General features: G+C 56.9%; 3 protein-coding genes across 4 annotated transcripts; 2 read left to right on the top strand and 1 right to left on the bottom strand.

Annotated features, from left to right (window-relative positions):
* Positions 1–397: 397 nt before the first annotated feature.
* On the bottom strand, positions 398–1,835 carry Ssna1 (SS nuclear autoantigen 1). Its single transcript, XM_003473095.5, has 3 exons — positions 1,663–1,835; positions 1,335–1,534; positions 398–964 (listed from the first exon to the last, which is right to left on the bottom strand). The coding sequence occupies exons 1-3, from the start codon at positions 1,712–1,714 to the stop codon at positions 857–859; spliced, it is 360 nt and encodes a 119-aa protein (XP_003473143.1). The 5' UTR covers positions 1,715–1,835; the 3' UTR covers positions 398–856.
* A 35-nt stretch (positions 1,836–1,870) lies between these two features.
* On the top strand, positions 1,871–12,336 carry Anapc2 (anaphase promoting complex subunit 2). 2 transcript variants are annotated; one of them, XR_010045918.1, is made up of 13 exons: positions 1,871–2,068; positions 2,323–2,945; positions 4,017–4,149; positions 5,355–5,529; positions 5,969–6,088; positions 6,507–6,624; positions 7,415–7,596; positions 8,107–8,248; positions 8,423–8,498; positions 8,574–8,777; positions 11,395–11,524; positions 11,610–11,891; positions 11,976–12,165. XR_010045918.1 is itself a non-coding variant. In XM_003473096.5 (13 exons), the coding sequence occupies exons 1-13, from the start codon at positions 1,937–1,939 to the stop codon at positions 12,186–12,188; spliced, it is 2,484 nt and encodes an 827-aa protein (XP_003473144.1). In that variant the 5' UTR covers positions 1,871–1,936; the 3' UTR covers positions 12,189–12,336. The 2 variants fall into 2 exon arrangements, 1 of the variants encoding a protein (XP_003473144.1); XM_003473096.5 differs by having other exon boundaries at positions 11,656–11,891; positions 11,976–12,336.
* Positions 12,337–12,468: 132 nt separating this feature from the next.
* On the top strand, positions 12,469–15,159 carry Tmem210 (transmembrane protein 210). The gene is made up of 4 exons (XM_003472959.4): positions 12,469–14,364; positions 14,499–14,634; positions 14,828–14,857; positions 14,972–15,159. Exons 1-4 carry the CDS (start codon positions 14,280–14,282, stop codon positions 15,108–15,110), a joined length of 390 nt encoding a protein of 129 aa, XP_003473007.1. The 5' UTR covers positions 12,469–14,279; the 3' UTR covers positions 15,111–15,159.
* The last annotated feature ends 723 nt before the right edge of the window (positions 15,160–15,882 follow it).

The raw sequence follows: 15,882 nt of genomic DNA on the forward strand, positions 1-15,882 counted from the left end.
AGTGTAGCACTGAGGAAAGGAACTGGGTAAAGCACTCCCATCCTTGCTGAGAGGGACCTAGGTCCAGAGTGACTGGTGCACACATTCACAAGTCACCTGCAGCCCCTGGGACAGGGCACTCTGGTGTGGCAGAGCCCCTCAAAGAGGGTGGGCTGTGTGGCTGTGCTGGATTCAGGGGAGAGGCCCAGTGGTCCTGCTGGGACAGCTGAGGGCTGTTTCCACCCTACATCTTCAGCTCTGCATCCCTGCAAACAGAAGAGCAGTCACAGGGAAACCCACTGCAGTCCCTCTTTCCTCCCTCAAAAAGCCATTACAGCTGGCCCAGCAAGGCTTCTGCTCCAATTCTGGGAGTTCCTGGCAACCCACACTCCAGGCAGGCAGCAAACTGGCACAGATCTTTGTAAAGACAACCTTTATTGACAGTCATAGGCCATGGGGTCAGGCCCTGAGATCTGGGATCTAGGATGGAGGAGGCACCCTTTCTCACTTGTCTGAACCTGGGTCCCCCACAAGCTGAGAGGGGACAAAGTGAAGGGCTCCCACGAGGCTGTGGCTAGACTGGAACCAAGATCCCTCTGGCACTCCAAAGGTCCTCAGAGGCTCCATGTGGAGCTGATGTAGAGCCCACTGTCCCATACCCCATGAGGGTAGAGAACGAGGACTTCAGCCATGGGCTGTGCTAAGGGCTCTCGTCACCCAAGGGCTATGGAGATGCATTTGCCACTCTTGGCATCTGAAATGTGAAAAGGGAACTGCCACCATGAAGAACAAAGATGCTTCAAGACAGATGTGCAGGAGTCTGAGGCATCATAGGCACAGCAGACACAGCCAGCCCGGCCTGGCCCACCCAGCGTTGTCAGCTGTCCTTGCCTCCACTGCTCTTTTGGTCTGATGCTGTAGCCTTCGCCAGGTTCCCGGCCTCTCTTTTCAGGACGCTAAGCAGAGTCTGCGAGCTCTCCAGGATCTAAGACCACAGAAGCAAAAAGGTTGCCTCTGTTCCTGTCGGAAGATCCTGCCACCCCAAGTCTCACACTCAGGTGCCCAATCGTGGGGGCTGTAGCCAACGGGGCCAAAGAGCGCAGCCAGGATCCTCCCTCCCCCCCATTCACCTGTCCTCCACTCGGTCCTCCCCACCCTGCAAAGGCAGGCTGGATTGGCACCGATCTACGCTATGTTCTTTACCCCACACTGCTCCTCGTGCAGAATAAACACAGTGAGAACCCTAGACAAGCTGGGCCACACAGCCGCGCTGTCCCTACCTGCGGCGGCCCAGGTCACGCCGCCCCATCCCCTGATGCCAGCAAGGTGCACAAGCCCAAGGCTGGAAGCCCCACCTTGAGGTAGGCGGCCTCCGTCTCCGCGATGGTGCGGTCAAACTCGTTCCGAGAGGCGATCTTGCGCGCCAGGTTCTCGTTGACGCGGGCTAGCTTCTCAGTCAACTGCCTCACCTCGTTCTGCAGCCGCTGCTTTTCATCCTCCTCCTGCTGGATCTGCTGGCACAGCTCCTCCCGCTTCTGACACAGCTCCTCGATGCCTAGGATGAGCGCACACAACGTTGTGGGTTCGGGGCCAAAAACGGTGCTGGGGGCCAGCACCCGAACCTTGCCTTTGCTGGGGCCAGACCCCCGCCCCGCGGCCTTCCGCCCACTCTCCCCGGCTCACACTTGACCAGCTCATTGTTGTAGTTCTGCAGCGCAGCGCCCTGCTGGGTCATGGTGGGCGCCGCACCCCGCCACTCTAACCGACAGCCCGGCCCGGACGTAGCGCAGGCCTGAATGTCATCACTGCGCGCCCATCATGTGCGTCACAGCGGCGCGCCGCGTCTAGCTCTACATTCCCGCTCGGCGCCGCGTCCTGCGTCATTCTTATGCGCCATCTAAAGATTACGTCATCTCTCCGCGGCGTATCGGGCCGATCTGAAAGCTAGTGGGCGCAGATGGAAACTGAGGAGGCTGCCGAGGTGACGGTGGGGGTGTCTGGGGACAGTAACTCTGGACCTGGACAGGAGCTGTTTTTGGCCTGGAGTACCGTGAGCACCGGACTGGTTCCTCCGGCTGCGCTGGGGCTGGTGAGGCTCAGGAAAAGAACAGCAGGCCCGTGTGGAGTTCACGGGATCCTTCATGGGGTCCACCGGGCTTCGTCCATGGACCGCAGCAGCCCTCCCTCCTTCTGTTGTCCCGCCTCGTTCAGCTGCCCTGGCAGCGCTATAGCATCAGCTTCGGGTGGGGACATCGGGGTTTCCGCATCGTCCCTTTGGCTCCCTACCCCGCCTTTCCCCAACTTTGTGTTGTGTTCCCTTTCCACATGTTTTCTGTATTCCAGGCATCTTCTCGGACCAGTGGTGCGGTTCTGCCCAAGGAGGAGGAGCTCCGTACGGCGGTAGAGGTTTTGAGGGGTCACGGTCTGCACTCGGTCCTAGAGGAGTGGTTCGTGGAGGTGCTACAAAACGACCTGCAGGCCAGCATCTCCCCTGAGTTCTGGAATGCCATCTCCCAGCGCGAAAACTCTACCGACGAACCCCAGTGCCTTCTGCTGCTTCTTGACGCTTTCGGCTTGCTGGAGAGCCGCCTGGATCCCTACCTGCGTAGCCTAGACCTTCTGGAGAAATGGACTCGCTTGGGCTTGCTGATGGGCACTGGTGCTCAGGGACTTCGAGAAAAGGTCCACACCATGTTGCGGGGAGTCTTGTTCTTTTCCACCCCCAGGACCTTCCAGGAGATGGTCCAGCGCCTTTATGGGCGCTTCTTGAGAGTCTATATGCAGAGTAAAAGGAAGGGGGAAGGAGGCACAGACCCAGAACTGGAAGGGGAACTGGACAGCCGGTATGCCCGCCGCCGGTACTATCGTCTCCTGCAGAGCCCCCTGTGTGCAGGGTGTGGCAGTGACAAACAGCAGTGCTGGTGCCGCCAGGCCCTGGAGCAGTTTCACCAGCTCAGTCAAGTCCTGTGAGTACTGCCTGGTGGCTGTGCTTTTGTCCCTGTTGATTCCCTGGTTGCTCATCTGGAACCAGCCAGTCTCTACAGAGAGCTGGTGAGCTGACTAGGGTGTCTCCTACATGTTCTGATATCCAGGAACATGAGAGAGGGGAGGTTCCAAGGTTCACTGTTTAACAAGTTCATGCTTTGTTCCAGATACAAGTATTTCTCTTGTGACACACTCATCAGGGTTTCAGCTGTGCTGTTGCTAAGATCCCACATAGTTTATGTCTGTAATAGTAGATTTGATTCCAAATTTCCTGGGATTTACAAAATTCTGCTGTGCTTTTTGTAGACTCTCTGAGGAAGAAATAATGCCCACCTTTCAGGGAGTTTCTGCCCCCTAAATGAACAATGGGCTTACTATTTCTTCTTTCCAGAATATGTGAAAGAGACCAAGCCATGCAGATTCCATTTTGAGTTCTTCAGAGTGGAAAAAATGTTACAGCCAGGACCCATTGTAAGAACTATCACACTCTTTGTGGCAACTTGGGGTGGTTTGTCACACTGAACAAAGTGCAGGAGTATAGCTGTTTGGAAGTCTTTTAGGTTGATTGAGGGAGTGATCTTGTTGCTGGTAGGAGTCAGATGTTTCAACACACATAAACGCTAAGGATTTTTGTTAGGTTTATTCCAGGTGAAAATTACATGGCAGCCTTTCTCCTCCCAAGTTCTGTTTACAACCGTAGACTGGGTTCTGTCCTGAAAACTTAGGCATCAGTGGCTGTAATTTGTGCAGTAACAGTGGTATATATGGTATAGTGTCCTCACTAGCCAAGGGTTGGGTTCTGGTAACTATACCTGCTGATCACATGGAAAAGCCATCTAGTGACCAGCCTGAGCAGAGGCCAGCTGGGCAGGAAGCACTGACACCTGCCAGTGGTCATCCTCCCAGAAGCTTTTCCTTGAAGCTACTGGTACAATCTCCCCTGGTCCAGGAGGGTTGCAGGGATGTGCATTGGCTGTGTTCTGCAAGAGAGCCATCAAGGGTGAGGGCCAGGTATGTGCCATGGGTGCTCCACGGGTGGGGCTTTCCTCTAGGCACAGGCTCAGTCTGCTGGAACGAGTGAGTGCAGAGGCAGTGACCACCACCCTGCACCAGGTCACCCGGGAGAGGATGGAGGACCGCTGCCGAGGCGAGTATGAGCGTTCCTTCCTGCGCGAGTTCCACAAGGTGAGGATTTGTTGCTTTTAGCTATACCCTGCCAGGGGTGGGAACAGGTGTGTAGCAAACCTGACCCCTTGCTTGAGAATTAACCCAGGTGATAGTCCGGGTTAGATGAGAACCAAGCTGTAGCTGAGGCTGTCTTGGTGCTAAGTAGAGGTCTTTCTGCACTGTGGCAAGGATGTCTGGCATGTGTTTGACAGGTCTGTGCCAAGTCTTGTGGTTGGAGGCAGTTCATAGTTCAGATTTCCTAGGGCCTTCCCCTGGTAGGTACGGCAAGGCTAGGCTCACTCATAGGGGCAGTGCCTGGAACTTCTGTTCTTTTCCATTGTACCTGAGTGTGGGCTCACTTGACTGTTCTTGTGGACTGGCCTACCACCAACCTCACCCTAGCATGGAGCTGGAGTGAGCCAGTGGGCCTCAAGGTCCCCAAATTGTTGGCGTGTGGTTCTGTTCTTGCTTCTCCCTTATTCTCCTACTTTTTTTTTTTTTTTTTTTTTGAGTCAGGGTCTCACTATACAGTTCAGGCTGGCCTTAAGCTCACTTTGTAGGCCAGGCTGATCTGGAACTCACAATGATCCTCCTGCCTCAGCCTCCCAAGTGCTGGGATTATAGGCATGTGCCATCATGCCCAGCTCCCCTGTTCTGTTCCCCACCACTTCCAGGCATGTGTCCTTAAGATACAGAGAGGCCACAATGGAGTGTTTAAAGCAAGTATCCAGGGCAGGGGAGCTAGAGCAGGCATGAGTCCGGGGGACTGAGGTGTCCAGGGTGCAGAGGGCCACTCTAGGTACCCCTATGGTTGGTTGGTCTGTGCATCTGTGTGGCCTTTTGTGGATCTACACATGCTTAAGAGATGATTTCATCCTACCCTGTATCATTTTCACAGGGGTAGGGGCTTGGTAGTCACATCTGAGGTACTAAGAATAGGCCTTCCACTATGCACTATGCAGACTGCGTGCACCCCTGTCATACTGGAGTCCCTGTTTCCAGAGACAGGCATGGACATGACATGTGTGAGAGGATGCGAAGACTAATGGGATCAGGGACACCCTCTGGGGGCTTGCTGTCCTGCAACTCTTAGTGTCCTTCTGTCTTCTGGCACAAGCCCTTGCAGGGCTCCCCTCAGCCCTGGGCAAAGGGCAGATAGTTGCTGGGCTGGAACAGGGCTTGCTCAGCATCCCTGTGCCTCACCTGCCAATGTTCTCACACAGTGGATCGAGAGGGTAGTTGGCTGGCTGGGCAAGGTGTTCCTGCAGGACAGCCCCACACGGCCTACATCCCCTGAGGCTGGAAACACTTTGCGCCGGTGGCGCTGCCATGTGCAGAGGTTCTTTTACCGCATCTATGCCAGCCTGCGCATCGAGGAGCTCTTCAGCATCATCCGAGGTCAGTTGTCCCCCTTCTGCACCTCTGAGGGCTTCTCTGCCTGTCTAGGATCTTCCCAGCAACTTGGCTATGTCCCCCTTCTTGTCCACACTGGGGCGCTTCCTACCTGACCTTCAGTGCTTAGGGGGTAGCAAAGTCATTTGGAGTTGGAGCTTCTCCACTGAGGCCTGGGGTGCGGGTCAGGGCAGATGTGTGGGGTGTTGGAAGGTACTATGGTGCACACTTGGCCCAGTAGTGGCCCTTTTATCTCCCTGCCCTGGGGCGTTATAGTGGTCAGACATTTCAGCATGCATAAATGTTAAGGGTGACGTCTAGTACCTGGCAGATTGCTCTTGTCCTGCACCCCTGCATGGTCACATACATCCTTCACTGGCTTCATGCTGCTGTGTGTGCACATTTGCATGCCACCTTTCCCTAAGAGCTTTCCCTTGTCTTCCAGACTTCCCAGACTCCCGGCCAGCCATTGAGGACCTCAAGTACTGCCTGGAGAGGACTGACCAGAGACAGCAGCTGCTTGTGTCCCTCAAGGCTGCCCTCGAGACACGGCTTCTCCACCCAGGTGCTGTGTGGCCAGATCTGGGGCTCAGGTGCAGCTCCCAGCTCTGAATTTGTAGGCCTGGGGAGGGAGTGATTAGAGGCAGTGCTCTGAGGCTCTTGGGAGAGCTAGAGGACCTTGAGGACCTTCAACTTCACCCATCTTTGGAGGAAGTCAACCTGGCTTGGTCTGGGGATATATGTGCTCTTTTCAGAGCAAACTGGCAGGGAGGAGGAAAGTTCTGGAGAAAGCACTCACAAATGGGTGGCAAGGGGGTGGGCATCTGAGAAGTGGCTCTCTACAATCACCCTGGCCCCCAGAAACGAGGTTATAGCAGGACCCCTAGAGTACATGATCAGTGTGTCCAGCCTTCTGTTCAGTGCTGGCAGTGGGAGGCTGCTGTTCAGAATCCTATGTGACAGGCCCCTCTTCCTGGCTGTAGGTGTCAACACATGTGACATCATCACTCTCTATATCTCCGCCATCAAGGCACTGAGGGTGCTAGACCCCTCCATGGTCATCCTGGAGGTGGCTTGTGAGCCCATCCGCCGCTACTTGAGGTAAGGCTGTGCTGCCCACAAGCTCCTTGACACTCTGTGTTCTTGTCCCAGGGACTGGGGACCCTTGGACTTGAGCTCTTGGCGGGCCTTGTGAAGCTGAGGGATGTGTGGCTCTTGGGAAACCAGGGTGCAGGATTTTTCCTACCTGGGCTGAGTGGACTCCCTTCCCTTTGTGTTGGGAGCCTGTCCTTGTCCCCACGTGAACTGCCACATGTGCACAGTGACGTGGAGCTCCTCCTCATACTCCCTAGCAAAGAGAGGCCCTGGCGGATCAGGGAAGAAGGGTAGGCCCTGTGCCAACCTTGGCCTTCCCATGGCAAGAAATAGGGACTGCCATAGGGCGGTAAGTGAGGGGAATGTGTTTGAACAGGCATCTTGGCACAGCTGTCCAGAGGTCCTGAGCTTGGGTGTAGGTGCCAGGGGCCGTTTCACCTGAGCCACAGCAGTTGATGGGTTTTGGCACCTTCCCTGGATTCAGGCTCACTGCCTCCCAGCCCTGACCAGACTGGCTGTGTGGTTTCTTGTTGTCTCAGCCCCCACCTCTCCTCCTGGAGCCAGCTGGGTCTTTTTTTTTTTTTTTTTTGTCTTTTTCCTTTTTATTGGTACCAAGGATTGAACTCACAACTGCCTGCTTGCAAGGCAGGTGCTTATGCCACTGAGCTAAATCCCCAGCCCAGCTGGGTCTTTTACCCTTCCAGAGTCAGAGGAGTCTGTGCCAGCCACATGCTAGGGTGGGCAAGAGAGGTGCTGCCGATAGCACGTCATAGGAACAGCAGCACTCACCCCGCAGGACCCGGGAGGACACCGTACGGCAGATTGTGGCTGGACTGACTGGGGACTCAGATGGCACTGGGGACTTGGCAGTTGAGTTGTCCAAGACTGACCCGGCCAGCCTGGAGACAGGCCAGGACAGCGAGGATGACTCTGGCGAGCCTGAGGACTGGGTCCCTGACCCTGTGGATGCTGATCCAGGTCAGCTTATTCCTCCTGTCTCTCCTTGGCCCTGCTGGGCTCTGGTCCCATATGTCTGTTGGTGTTTGGTCCTATCAGGAGCACCCAGTATATCAAGAGACTGAGGGGGTCCTCCTGCTCATACTCATTCACTTGCTGTATCCCCCCATGCCATCTGATTGTCCCAGCCTAAGAGGTGCCCTGCTGGCCCTGCCCCTTGCAGTGGTAGTTGGAGGAAGGCTCGTGATCCTTTAAGGAAGTTGGGTCACAGCCTTGTTCCTGAAAACCCAAGGGCCATTGTTCTGTTCCCTGAGCCTGGGTGGGAGTCTCTATGAGGAGGGGTGTGAGGATCCAAGCAGGTCCCCAGGACCGAATCCTAGGTGTCTGAGAGGTACTGGGCTGCTCCCAGCTGTAAAGAGCACTGAGAAGTAAGCTCTCCAGAGTGTGCTGGGCAGCATCACCCTGTGAGGCAGGTCTGGTGTCACTAGCCTCGCCATGGTGCCATTGGTGTGCCTGCCCCTGCTGTACCAGGGAAGTCAAGCTCCAAGAGGCGCTCCTCTGACATCATCAGTCTGCTGGTCAGCATCTATGGCAGCAAGGACCTCTTCATCAACGAGTACCGCTCACTCCTGGCTGACCGCCTCCTGCACCAGTTCAGCTTCAGCCCAGAGCGGTGAGGCCTATGAGGTGCTGGCTGGCCTCAAGAGGGTGCTGGAGCCCACAGCTCCTGCCTCTGCTGGGATGAAGGGCTGACAGTGCCCAGCTGGCCTAGGGGTGACCTCCGTGGAGGGTTCTGGGTGGGGATGGGAGTAGCATCCCACAACCCTCCCAGAAACATGCCTTCCAGGGAGATTCGCAACGTGGAGCTACTGAAGCTGCGGTTTGGCGAAGCCCCTATGCACTTCTGTGAGGTCATGCTGAAGGCAAGTATCAGGGCTGTCACCCCCAGCTCATCCTCACCAGCCTGGGGCCTTGATGAGATGCTGTCTCTGCATCAGGACATGGCAGATTCCCGCCGCATCAATGCCAATATCCGGGAGGAGGACGAGAAGCGGCCTGTGGAGGAACAGCCACCATTTGGGGTCTATGCTGTCATCTTGTCCAGCGAGTTCTGGCCCCCCTTCAAGGAGGAGAAGCTGGAGGTCCCTGAGGACATCCGGGCAGCCCTGGAGGTCTACTGCAAGAAGTATGAGAAGCTGAAGGTATAGCCAGTATCCTTTGGCGTCAATCACACCTCCTGCAGCCTTGGGCCTGCTGCCCTCCGCCTTCTTCCTGGAGGCTTTGGGTCTGCATGCTGCTTGGAGGTGTGTGTGTAGCTCGATCATCCCCTTGCTCTGCAGTGGTCTCATAACCGAGCGTCTGTCCTCTGTTGCTGATCCTGTGCTCTCCAGCTGGGGTGCCAGGTGCTGCCCACAGCTCTTGGCTGTCAGAGGCCGTATCTGCTACAGGCATCATCTCTTCAGGCACACTCCGCCTTCACATTGTAGCCGTCTCTATCTTACAAGGTTGCTCCCTTGGGTCCTAAACACTAGGACTGGGGCTCTTTGGAGGCCCAAGGCTAAGGGACAAGGCAGAGGAGGGGTTCACTTCTGGAGGTCACTGGTCAGTGGCAACCATGTGCCCAATGTTTCCTTTTTTTTTTTTTTTTTTGGTCTTTTTCATTTTTATCGGTACCGGGGATCGAACTCACGACGCCTGCTTGCAAGGCAGGTGCTTATGCCACTGAGCTAAATCCCCAGCCCCCTACCGTGTGCCCAATGTGACGGCTCCAGCCCATATAGTGTGGCTGACCCTAGTCCAGGTGAACAGTGTGGCCATATAGGCAAGGAGCCTGGGGTCAGATTTTGAGGTCCTTCCCTCCTGCACCCACAGTCAGTCCTGTCAGGAGTGAAGGGGCTGGAAGCCCCAGGGCTCAGAGCCTAGGTAGTTTGAGCCTGGGTGGCATCCTAGCAGGTGTTAAGGCCTGAGGGGAGCTACACCATAGGATGTGTGAGGAGACAGTCCTGCAGGCAGCAGGCAGCAGATGCCACACTGGGGGCCTCATGAGAGCCTGGAGGAGATGGCTAGCGGCAGTCAGGTGCGAGTACAGCAGCTTCACCTCAGTATGTCTTCTTGCCCTGCTTGTGATCTGGGCCAGGACAGGGCATCCTGGGAGGAGCTGAAGTGGTGCTGCTGTTGGTGCTGGTGCTGGTGGTCCAAACCCAGCTGCTCTCAGCCCAAGCACATCAGCTCAGGTTCTGGAAGAGCCTTGTGTCCTGCAGCGGGGCCTGTGTGGCCTTGGAGGTACTCAGCCCTCACCGTTGCGCTCTCTCTCTGGTTGGTGCTAGGTGTCCTGGTTGAGGATGTCTGGGTGGCTTGTGCCCCATGGTCAGTGCCCTCTCCCCTGCCTGTCTAGCGTCTGCTGATGTGAGGTTGTCACAGGCCACCCTTCCTCCAAGGCCCTTAGGTCCTTCTGGCCTCTTCCAACGTCCAGTGCTCCAGGATCCTAAGTAGATGCATTTCTCCTCATCTGGTCGTCAAGGACACTGGTCATCCTGTATGAGGGATTCCAGAACAGCCCCTTGCTTTGATGACTCCTTCCCAGGTCAGGGACGCCCTAGGTACTGGAGTCTGAATTAAGCAGTGTGTCTGACGGACACTGTTGGACTCTAAGAGCCTGTTCTGTGGTCCTGAAATTCCTGGCCTCTCACATGCAAAATACATTCAGCCCAAAGTCAGCTCCTTTGGTGTCTCCTGAGTCCCAGTTCTTAAGGTCTCAGGCAGAAATAGAGGAGACCTGGAGGCTGATCCCCCAAACACATACTGAAATGCCTTATGCCTGGCACTCCTGTCTCCAAGGGCAGAAACAAAGGACAAAGGGTTGTGTGTACCAAGCAAGTCTGCAGTCAGTGGCACTCAAGAGATCCTGAAGCCAGGACTCTGCGGACATCTGTGACTCTGCCCTTCAGTGTTCTTTTTCCCCTGAGATCTGTTCTGCAGTCAAGGAGTTAGTGCACTGCTGCTATAAAGTCCTAAAGCCATGCTGGCTTCTCCCATAATTCTCTCAGCCTCCGAGCCAGGGGCCAGAGGTCCCCTGCAGACGGCTTTTGGATACCACGTCTGCTTTAGCCACTGTGCAGAGGCTAGTTGGACTCATAAGTCACTGGTCTTTGGCTCTGTCTGTAGACCTGCCCAGATGTCACCAGATCTTGGCTCCCTTTTGCTTAATTTGTCTTTGCTCAATCTCTCTCTTTCCTTTCTTTTTTTTTGGACACAAGGTTTTGCTATGTAGTTCAGACTGGCTTTGAACTCACTGTATAGCCCAGGCTGGCCTCAAACTCGTGGTGATCCTCCTGCCTCAGCCTCCTGAGTGCTGGAATTACTGGCTCGAGTTTTACTCTTAAGCAGCAAAGAAAAGTCCACTGCACCTCCCCCACTGTGCCTGGACATGTCTTCAGGTGGACACCCAGGCTTGTTGCAAGTCCCAGTTTCCTGTGCACAGCAGGATCCAGTTCAGCCAAGTGCTCTGCTCTCCCCTCTGTTCTCCAGTACACGTTCCCCGTTTCATCCCGAGCACACAGAAGTGCCTTACACTCTTGTCCTTTTCTTTGTGGGGATTCCAGACCTCAGCATCCTCCTGTTGGCTTACTATGTCTCATCACCTTTTCCCAAGCAAGGTCATTTTGCAAGGTACTAGGAGTTCCAACCTTTGCAGGAATGAGCTAGTTCACAGCAGTGGCCCATGTTCTATCCCAGAAGCTGAGCAGTTGGGGCCCCTTCCCATCTGGTGTCATGTCTCCCTGGCCTGGCGCTGCCCATGCTGACCCTGGCTCTCCACAGGCCATGCGGACCCTCAGCTGGAAGCACACCCTGGGGCTGGTGACCATGGACGTGGAGCTGGCTGACCGCACCCTGTCTGTGGCAGTGACACCTGTGCAGGCAGTGGTCTTGCTCTACTTCCAGGACCAAGGTAAGCCGGCAGCTCCAGGTGCGTAGGTCCAGGGCCAGCTATGAGCAGAGCCAGAGCACCCCTTTCCCTTTGCTGCAACTGACAGGACTGGCAGGCGGGGCTTCTCCAACCTCCCCACACTCTGCCCACAGCCAGCTGGACTCTGGAGGAGCTGAGCAAGGTGGTGAAGATGCCTGTGGCACTGTTGCGGCGGCGCATGTCTGTGTGGCTGCAGCAGGGTGTGCTGCGGGAGGAGCCCCCAGGGACCTTCTCTGTCATTGAGGAGGAGCGGCCACAGGACCGAGACAACATGGTGCTCATTGATAGTGATGACGAGAGCGACTCGGGCATGGCCTCCCAGGCCGACCAGAAGGAGGAAGAGCTGCTGGTGTGTGGCTGTGTCTGGTGGGCAGACGGGCAGACAGGTGAGGATTGCCAAGAACAGCTCCTGACACACGGCTGTGTCCCGCAGCTCTTCTGGACCTATATCCAGGCCATGCTGACCAACCTGGAGAGCCTCTCGCTGGAGCGAATCTACAGTATGCTGCGCATGTTCGTCATGACGGGCCCTGCGCTGGCTGAGATAGACCTGCAGGAGCTCCAGGGCTACCTGCAGAAGAAGGTGCGCGACCAGCAGCTCATCTACTCCGCCGGTGTCTACCGCCTGCCCAAGAGCTGTAGCTGACAAGTGCCACCCAGCCCTGCCCAGTGTGACCCACCGTGGTGTCCCTGCACTCCTGCCAGCCCCCATGTCTGCTTCCTCTCCTGCTCTGTCTCCTCAGTCTTCACAATCCCCCTAACCCACAAATTAAAGTAGGTCAGTTCATCCTTTAGCATCCAGGTGCCTGTGTGGACCCCATACACCCTGAGTCTCCCTGTAGTGTGGCCACTCTGCTTTGGCCCACAGCAGGGGAGGGGGTGCCAGTGTAGCCAGCCCGGCTAGATTCTGTGGGTGTGTGTCCTGAAAATGACCCAGGTTGTGCTGGGCAAGGGGCAACCTGATGGGGTTCAGTAGTCACCTGGGTAGCTTCCACCTCCACTGCTGTCCTGGCCTTCAGGAGGAGCCCTCACCTTCGCCTCTGCACTGGAGTGTTGGGTGTCGTGCCAGGCTAGGTGCTGCTGAGATGTGGAGACTCTACCAAGGCTGAGAGCAGAGGTGAAGGACTTCCAGGTCTGTGGGGTAACCGACCTGTCAGCCTGGTCACCTGCCCCATGCCTCATGCTTACAACCTTGTACTTGGAAAAGCAGGTGACCTTCCCAAGGGCTGGGGTGAGCCAGCTCTGCCTTTGCCTGCACTGGTGTCACCTGGGGTCAATGCTGGCCCGACACTTGTCAGTGCCATAGGCCCACTCTGGCCTTGTCTGTTCCAGGCAGGATGTATTCTGGGCTATGTTCTTGCAGGAAACCAAAACCCCTTGGAACCTATGCCTTTGTCCTGCTCCTGCATTCCAAGGCCTCGGGCCATACCTAGCTTCAGCTGTGTCCTGGGCCCCATTTCCCCTTCCCGTGGGCCCATAGTTGCCACCCTGCCCCTGCCCAGCGTGGCCTGTGCTTCACTTTGTGCAAGAGAATGCCGTGTGTGCCCCCAGCTCCACTCACACCTGTGCTGGTACCGTGGTCACACTGGGTCCTCCTGGGATCTGGTGATGGCCTTAAGGCTCTGACATCCATCCCCACTGCAAGGGGCCCCTGTCTGCATCCCGCCACACCACTGCCACGCCACCGCCACCATGGCCACCACCTGGCCCCCAAACAGGGTGTGCCTTTGTCCTAACCAGGATGTAAACCTGTTGAACTGGACTGGCAGGGTAGAGGTGCCAGCACTTGACCAAAGGCACTCCTGTCCTGCATTCTTTTGAAAGTGTCCTGAAAACCAGGGAGTGTCCTAGGTCACAGCATGGCTGCCAGCCTTTCTTAGTAACCCCTGCAGGGGACATCTGTGCCTGCCCTTGGAGAGCACTACAGACCAGGGGAACCTGGAATCCCACTAGCCTGGCAGTACATTTGCTCTCAGTGCCACCCCAACTTGGCAGGTCTTGAAGAGCAGGGTGGGGTGGCTCTGGGCAGCTCGGAACAGCAGGTGCAGGGACGTGGCCCACAGAGGTTAACCCTGAACATGCCAGCCTGAGGTAGCTGGCTCTCTGGTCAGAAGAACTGATACTTGACACAGAGGGCTTCAGATTAATGGTGGCCAGTACCCTTGGATGCTGCCTGCAGCCATTTCTGAGTGGCTGCTCCCAAAAGGGTGTTCTGGACATACGGCTGGGGAACCTTGTCAGGCAGGTGTAGCGTGCCCCTGGATCCTTCCCAACTGAGGGTCCCTATGCGTGCCAGTGGGCTTCACAACCTGGGCTCTGTGGGCAATGTGGTCTCAACCTTGCCAGAAGCAGCAGTGAGGGCCACCAGATGCACTTTCACCCCCACCCTTCTGCCCCTTGGCCCCTCCCTGTCCCAGCCCTGGGGGCCAAGACACACAGCCTGCCTGTGCCCAGACCCAGCTCTGCTGCCTAATGGTGCAAGGAGACCACATCAAGGCCACTGTCCCTGCACTGGACAGTCCAACCACACTGCCTGCGAGGTCCCCAGGGCTCTGACCCCCACCTGTGCTAGCTCAGATTCCCCACCCAGGGCTCCTCAAACTCCAGTGCCCAAGCACGAGGGAAGTTAAGCCAGCCATGAGCCCCGTGGCCCCACCCCCACCCACCCCAGCCCCACTGTGAGGTCAGAACCTCCCTACGAGTTCCGTCTAGATCTGTGTGCGGGGCTGGGCTGGACATGGTCCCCTGTCCCCAGCCTGACTCCTGCTTGGCCGGCAGCCCCCTGGGCCTGATATGTTTGTCCTTGCTCATCCCTGCTGCAGGTGTGGCTCCTGAGCCCTGCACTTTCCCAGGCAGTGCTGTCCCCATGTCTCCTGGGAGCTGGAGAGGCAGGGCAGACCTGGAGGTACCCCAGCAGCGGCTGACAGCACCTGGCTTTATGGCTGTGTCTCCACAGCTGAGACCGGCTGTGACTGCACTCTTGGCCTCAGTCGGGAAGCCCTCATCGCCCTCATTGTGGTGTTGGCCGGCATTGGTGCCAGCTGCTTCTCTGCGCTGATCATTGTGGCCATCGGTGTCTTTCGAGCCAAGGAGTGCGTGAGCTGGGGCAGATAGTGGTGGGAAGCAGGCCATTGCAGCTGGCTCTAGGCCCTTGGCCATGGGGGGGCTGTCACCAGTGGTTGGGAATGGCATTGCTCAGGGGTGTGCCAGGAAGGGGGCCTGGGTACTGCTGGGCTTAGGGGGCGAGCGTTGCTCCAAGGGTCACACCTACCTTTGTCCTCCCAGTGAAACCTGCCCCAGACACATGGAAAGCAGGTAAGTACTGCCGCAGGGTGGGGGCGGCCCCTCCATGGCACTGCTGGGAAGGCAGCTCATGGTGGCACTAGGAGCACTGTCCCCAAGGCCCTGCCAGCCTGTGCTGTCATGCAGGTTGGTGGAGCACTACGGGGCCCAGGAAGACCGCATGGACATGCGCTCGATGCGCGTGGACTCCCACCTTGACCTGGCGGTCCCCATGATGCAGTCCGTGGAGGAACATCATGTCCTCATGGAAGACGTTGTAGAGTAGCCACCCCATCCCCTGTGTAGGGCATAGTGCCAGGCAAGGAAATAAAAAGTATTTAGTGGTTGTACACTGTCCTCCTTGCAAGCGACAAGGCCTCTAGAGGCATATGGATGGTGGGGGTGTTCCTCCCACCAGGCAGAGAACCACACCCACTATGTTAACACATGACTGGACAGCCCTGCTCTTCCCTGCTGCATGGTCCCACAAAGCCGTGGCTGCCCTGGGCTCCTTCCTGGCAACGTCAGAGCCTCACACAGCACCTGCAGTTGCCAGCTTGAGAGAAGCACTGGACAGGAGCATGTAGGCTGAAGTCCCCTCCCCATTCACTGTGCCCTGCAGGTTCTAGGGAGTGGGGGACACCCTCTTTCCCTCTGCACCATCCCCCTCCATTCCAAGGCCTGAGCCCCAGCTCAGGCTGGTCAAGTATGCCTGCCATTCACCATGGGAGAGGACCCGCCCACTCCCAATGGGGGTCCCTTCCCCCAGCTCAAGTGGAGCTGGATTGGGTGTGAGCAGTAGCTTGCACACTGTGGTCCTTGCTGAAGGTGCAGGTGGGCATGTCTTCCTGGTCAAACCTCACAAGCTTCCAGTGGTCTCACCCTCACAAAGGAGAAAGTCACAGACCTGGCGTTCTGGGACAGGTGCTGGCAGTGCTGGGCGTTGGCTGCATGCCTGGCCCCCGCCCCGGACAGTTGTGGGACAGGAACAGCAGGTATCAAGCTGGACAGTGTTTGTGCAGGCACCACAGGGACAAGTGTCCAGGAAGCCTGGCCTC

The sequence above is a fragment of the Cavia porcellus genome, unplaced genomic scaffold, assembly GCF_034190915.1.
Source record: "Cavia porcellus strain 051 isolate PalLab524CR breed Dunkin Hartley unplaced genomic scaffold, mCavPor4.1 scaffold_49, whole genome shotgun sequence".
In the NCBI taxonomy this organism is placed as follows: Eukaryota; Metazoa; Chordata; class Mammalia; order Rodentia; family Caviidae; genus Cavia; species Cavia porcellus.

Excerpts from the sequence above, each read along its gene's own strand:
- Ssna1 (XM_003473095.5), bottom strand. The coding sequence starts at position 1,714 with ATGACCCAGCAGGGCGCTGCGCTGCAGAACTACAACAATGAGCTGGTC. Across the intron at positions 1,535-1,662 it reads CAACAATGAGCTGGTCAAGT|GCATCGAGGAGCTGTGTCAG; the intron begins GTGAGCCGGGGA and ends CGCTCATCCTAG. Across the intron at positions 965-1,334 it reads CGGAGGCCGCCTACCTCAAG|ATCCTGGAGAGCTCGCAGAC; the intron begins GTGGGGCTTCCA and ends CTGTGGTCTTAG.
- Anapc2 (XM_003473096.5), top strand. The coding sequence starts at position 1,937 with ATGGAAACTGAGGAGGCTGCCGAGGTGACGGTGGGGGTGTCTGGGGAC. Across the intron at positions 6,089-6,506 it reads GACACGGCTTCTCCACCCAG|GTGTCAACACATGTGACATC; the intron begins GTGCTGTGTGGC and ends TCCTGGCTGTAG. Across the intron at positions 11,892-11,975 it reads AGAAGGAGGAAGAGCTGCTG|CTCTTCTGGACCTATATCCA; the intron begins GTGTGTGGCTGT and ends TGTGTCCCGCAG.
- Tmem210 (XM_003472959.4), top strand. The coding sequence starts at position 14,280 with ATGGTCCCCTGTCCCCAGCCTGACTCCTGCTTGGCCGGCAGCCCCCTG. Across the intron at positions 14,635-14,827 it reads GGTGTCTTTCGAGCCAAGGA|TGAAACCTGCCCCAGACACA; the intron begins GTGCGTGAGCTG and ends TTGTCCTCCCAG. Across the intron at positions 14,858-14,971 it reads CCCAGACACATGGAAAGCAG|GTTGGTGGAGCACTACGGGG; the intron begins GTAAGTACTGCC and ends GCTGTCATGCAG.